Consider the following 4,547-nt stretch of genomic DNA (forward strand, 5'->3'; position numbering starts at 1 on the left):
TTTTCTTTTAACTTCTTGAATTTTTTTAATTTTTATTTTTATTAAGGATATTTTTGTTTATTTTTTATTTTTTATTTTGGAATGGAAGAAATACAATATATATTTTGATAGCTTAAAGACACGTTACGTCAATTGATAGTTTGAGAAAGAAAATGCAAGTTGTATGGAATATATTTTGAAGGCGTATAGGTACCCTCCTCTATATATATTACCTTTTCCGCTCACATAATCTTCAAACCTCTCACCAAAGCAATAATGGCTTCCAAGCTTTTCCATCTCTTAACAATTCCCTTTTTCCTTATCCTTCCCTTCTTTGCCTCTCTATCTTACGCCGCCGACAGCAACTCAACCGGCGCTGTCTCACCGGCAACCATTTGCATTTCCACCCCATATCCTTCCTACTGCAAGTCTGTGCTCCCTAACCGAAACGCCAACGTCCATGACTACGGCCGATTTTCATTCCGGAAGTCATTGTCGCAATCCAGCAGATTCCTGAACCTGGTGGACGGATATCTTCAACGCCGGTCCTCTTTTCCGGCGGCCACGATTCGTGCTCTTGAGGATTGCCGGTTTCTGACCGGACTAAACATCGATTTCTTGTCAAACTCCGTTGTAAATGTCGATAAAACTAACGGAACTCTTCCCGACTCTGAAGCTGACGACGTCAAAACCATGCTTAGCGCCATTCTAACAAACCAGCAAACTTGCTTAGATGGCCTGCGAGAAACGGCGGGTTCTGATTCAAGCGTGACAAATGAACTTTCAGGTTAGAGTCGGAAGGTGGCCCTCCCGCTCTCTTCTTCTTCTTCTTCTTCTTCTTTTCTTTTAATGCAACTTAGATTAATTTTTCTGTTTGTACCGCAATTGTAAAACGAGCATTTTCGGCTGCTAAGTTTGAGGGAATCCACCTTTTTCTTTTTTTCAAAACCTTTCTTTTTATGGTATGCCCTCATGAATATTTAACAAAATTAAAAATGCATTTCTAATTGAGTTTTTTTTTTTATGTTTTACGTAGAAAGAAAAATTACTGCAAAATTTTTGAGCTAAAAGAAGGCCGGGTTTCATTTTAATGGGCATTTGAATTAAAAATTAAAATTTTTTAAGATAAATTTCACTTTAAATTCCTGAACTACCACGCATTTTGAAAAAATCCCCATAAATTTCAAAATAATTTTTTTTTAAAAAAAAGTTATTATAAAAAAAAATCACAAGGTGACCAAGTGACCCTTTTTTTTCTTCTTTTTTTTTCATTTATTTTTGAAAAAATTACAGTTTTTTTTCCCCAAAGTTGACAGCGTTTTTCAATTCGAATACAAAAGTTTTAATTTTTGCAATCTATCCCCACAAAGTTTCAAGTTTTTTCAATTCGACTAATATTATCCAAAAATTCTCATATTGCCCCTATTTTTTATGAAAAAAAAAAAAAAACAAATTTGCTGGTGCAAAAATGGCCAGATGGCGTAGCCACCCGGAATTTTTTTTTAAAATTTTTTATAAAATAAAATTAAAATTAAAAATTAGGGGCAATATGGAAAGTTTTGGATATAATTGGTCAAATTGCAAAAATTTGAAACTTTGCGAGGGTGGATTGCAAAAATTAAAAACGCTGTCAACTTTGGGGGGTAAACTGTAATTTTCCTTTCTTTTCTTTTTTTTTTTTTTAAAAAAAAACAAAACAAAAATCAAAGGGTAATTTGATCTTTTTAGGAGTTTCTATTAGGGTTTAATAGTAAGAATTGACGGAGTTGGTAATAAATTACATCAAATTGAAAGCTCAAAGGGTGAAATTGAGAGTTTTTAAAATTTAAAGTTTTCTCAAAACGCATGATAGTTTATGAGTCATTTTGTAAAGTTTTCCCAATTTTTTAAGAAACAATTATTTTGTTTCTTTCATTTTTTTTATTTTTATTAATACTGAATGAATTATTAGTTTAATCTTTATGTTAATATATTTATTATTCATGTATTTATGACTGTTTCAGGTCCTCTCTCTAATGACACAAAGCTGCATAGTGTCTCTCTAGCCCTCTTTACAAAGGGTTGGGTGCCAAGAAAAAGAACATGGAAGCCCAGGAAACATGTCACTTTCCGACACGGACGGTTGCCGTTTAGAATGTCTAACCGGACACGCGCCATTTTCGAGTCTCTGGGCAGGAGAAAGCTTCTCCAGACGGTTGACGAGATTATTGTAAGCGACATAGTGAGCGTGAACAAAGATGGAAGCGGAAACTTCACCACCATCAATGACGCCATTAATGCAGCTCCGAACAACAGCGTATCTACCAACGGCTACTTCTTGATCTACGTCACGGCGGGTGTTTACGAAGAGTATGTTTCCATTGCGAAGAATAAGAAGTACTTGTTCATGGTTGGAGATGGTATCAACCAGACGATTATCACCGGCAACCGGAGCGTTGTTGATGGGTCGACAACCTTCAATTCTGCAACGTTTGGTAAGAACTACTTGATTCTTTCATGATCTTCTAACAAGCATTTTAACTTGCCAAAATGGTTTCTTTTTTCAGTATTATGTAGTAAGCAATATGAATATAACATGCATGCATCTAGAATGTAATATATACATTAGTTAACTCCCTCGAATTATGATTAATTTTGCATTTTAGTATTTAATGTTCAAAAAGGATGATACTTGGGGGAGAATTAAGTGTATTTTCATTTAAAAAATAAATAAATTAATACATTAATTAGTTCATGATACTGAATTCTCTCTCAGGTTAAGTTTTTAAACTAACCATGCATGTTTAACATAAATGGACATATTCTGACGGGTTCAGCGCCAATATTGCAGCTGTAGTTGCACCAGGTTTTGTGGCCGCCGACATAACTTTCCGCAACACCGCCGGAGCAATCAAGCACCAGGCAGTCGCAGTTCGAAACGGGGCTGATTTGTCAACATTTTACAGCTGCAGCTTTGAAGCTTACCAAGACACCTTATACACACATTCTCTCAGGCAATTCTACAGAGAGTGTGACATATACGGCACAGTTGATTTCATTTTCGGCAATGCCGCCGTGGTTCTCCAGAACTGCAACATTTATCCCCGTCTGCCGATGGCCGGACAATTCAATCCGATCACCGCGCAAGGCCGAACCGACCCGAATGAAAACACGGGTATTTCCATTCATAATTGCACTATTAGAGCGGCCGACGATTTGGCTTCAAGCAATACAAGTGTTAAGACATATCTGGGGAGGCCATGGAAGGAGTATTCTAGGACTGTTTACATGCAAAGTTTCATGGGTAGTTTGATAAATGCTGCTGGTTGGCGTGAATGGGATGGAGATTTTGCCCTGAGCACATTGTATTATGCTGAGTATAATAACACGGGACCCGGATCCAACACGACGAACAGAGTGACGTGGCCGGGTTATCATGTGATTAACGCCACCGCGGATGCTGCCGTCTTCACGGTGTCTAATTTCTTGCTCGGGGATGATTGGCTGCCTCAGACGGGAGTGCCTTACACTGGTGGCCTAATATGATGATGAGCTGGCTATTTGGGCGCAGAGTCATCTCAGATTCAAAAACGATATTGGAATAAAGAAGTTTAAATTCGAATTTGTTTTCATGTAAAATGTTTTGTACGTATGGGAAATTCTTAATGCTCGTTAATTTTTGCACTTGCTTGCCTAGCTTTCAGCCTTTCTACATTCAATTTGGTGCAAGGATATCTTTTTGCTCTGTATTCCCAGTAAAACGGCCAAGTATACCTTTTGCCCAGCTTTTAGAATGTAACATTTGGTTTTCGGAATAATGCATATATCGTTAACAAATGGAAATAGAGGAGAGTGAAATAAAATAGTTATTATTATTCCTTAGTTTGATAACAATACACATGATTTAATTGAAATTGAATCAAAATTACTAAAAACTCCATATTATTTATTTCTTTTTTATTTCAACTTATCTTAAAAAAACCTAGAAAATAAAGTGGGTGGCCAACCACCCATTGGTAGTCGGCTACCCACAAAAGCGGCCAGGGGTGGGGAGAGTCTCGTGATGAACTCATGAAGCAAATTTGGGGTGACCAAGAAGCCACCCTTAATAAGTAGCACTAACGACTCGTGGGGGTGGCTGTGACCACCCCCAACACCCTTTGGGGTGTCCGCGATCACCCTAGATGAGCTCCGGGAGTATTCGCACGACTCGCACTAGTACCCTTGGCCTCTTTTGTGGGATGCTTACCACCTTTCAGGTTTTTTATTTTTAGTTTTTAGTTTTTATTTTTTATTTTTAGTTTTAAAAAAAAAAAAAATATGCATGTTTTTTAAAGATGTAGTTTCTTAAGGAATCTCTATTCTTCTAATTTTTTTTATAGGAATAGCTATTTCTTTTTGTAAGGTCATCGTTATTCTCATAAGAATAATTATTCATAGAAATAAGTCCTTACTAAACAAAGGAATTGTTATTTTAGCCATTCTATTTCATGTTTCTATTCTTCAAACCAAACAGGATCTTAAAAAACAAAAAGGGTGCAACACAATGACGCACGGTTGCTGTCAAGCTACCAAGACCATCTAGCACA

The 4,547-nt window shown here is 36.8% G+C and overlaps 1 protein-coding gene across 1 annotated transcript; it reads left to right on the plus strand.

Annotated features, from left to right (window-relative positions):
* The first annotated feature begins 251 nt into the window (after window positions 1–251).
* Window positions 252–3,657, plus strand: LOC132178671 (probable pectinesterase/pectinesterase inhibitor 20). Its single transcript, XM_059591160.1, has 3 exons — window positions 252–766; window positions 1,983–2,453; window positions 2,810–3,657. The coding sequence occupies exons 1-3, from the start codon at window positions 256–258 to the stop codon at window positions 3,502–3,504; spliced, it is 1,677 nt and encodes a 558-aa protein (XP_059447143.1). The 5' UTR covers window positions 252–255; the 3' UTR covers window positions 3,505–3,657.
* Window positions 3,658–4,547: the final 890 nt, after the last annotated feature.

The sequence above is a fragment of the Corylus avellana genome, chromosome ca4 (assembly GCF_901000735.1).
Source record: "Corylus avellana chromosome ca4, CavTom2PMs-1.0".
In the NCBI taxonomy this organism is placed as follows: Eukaryota; Viridiplantae; Streptophyta; class Magnoliopsida; order Fagales; family Betulaceae; genus Corylus; species Corylus avellana.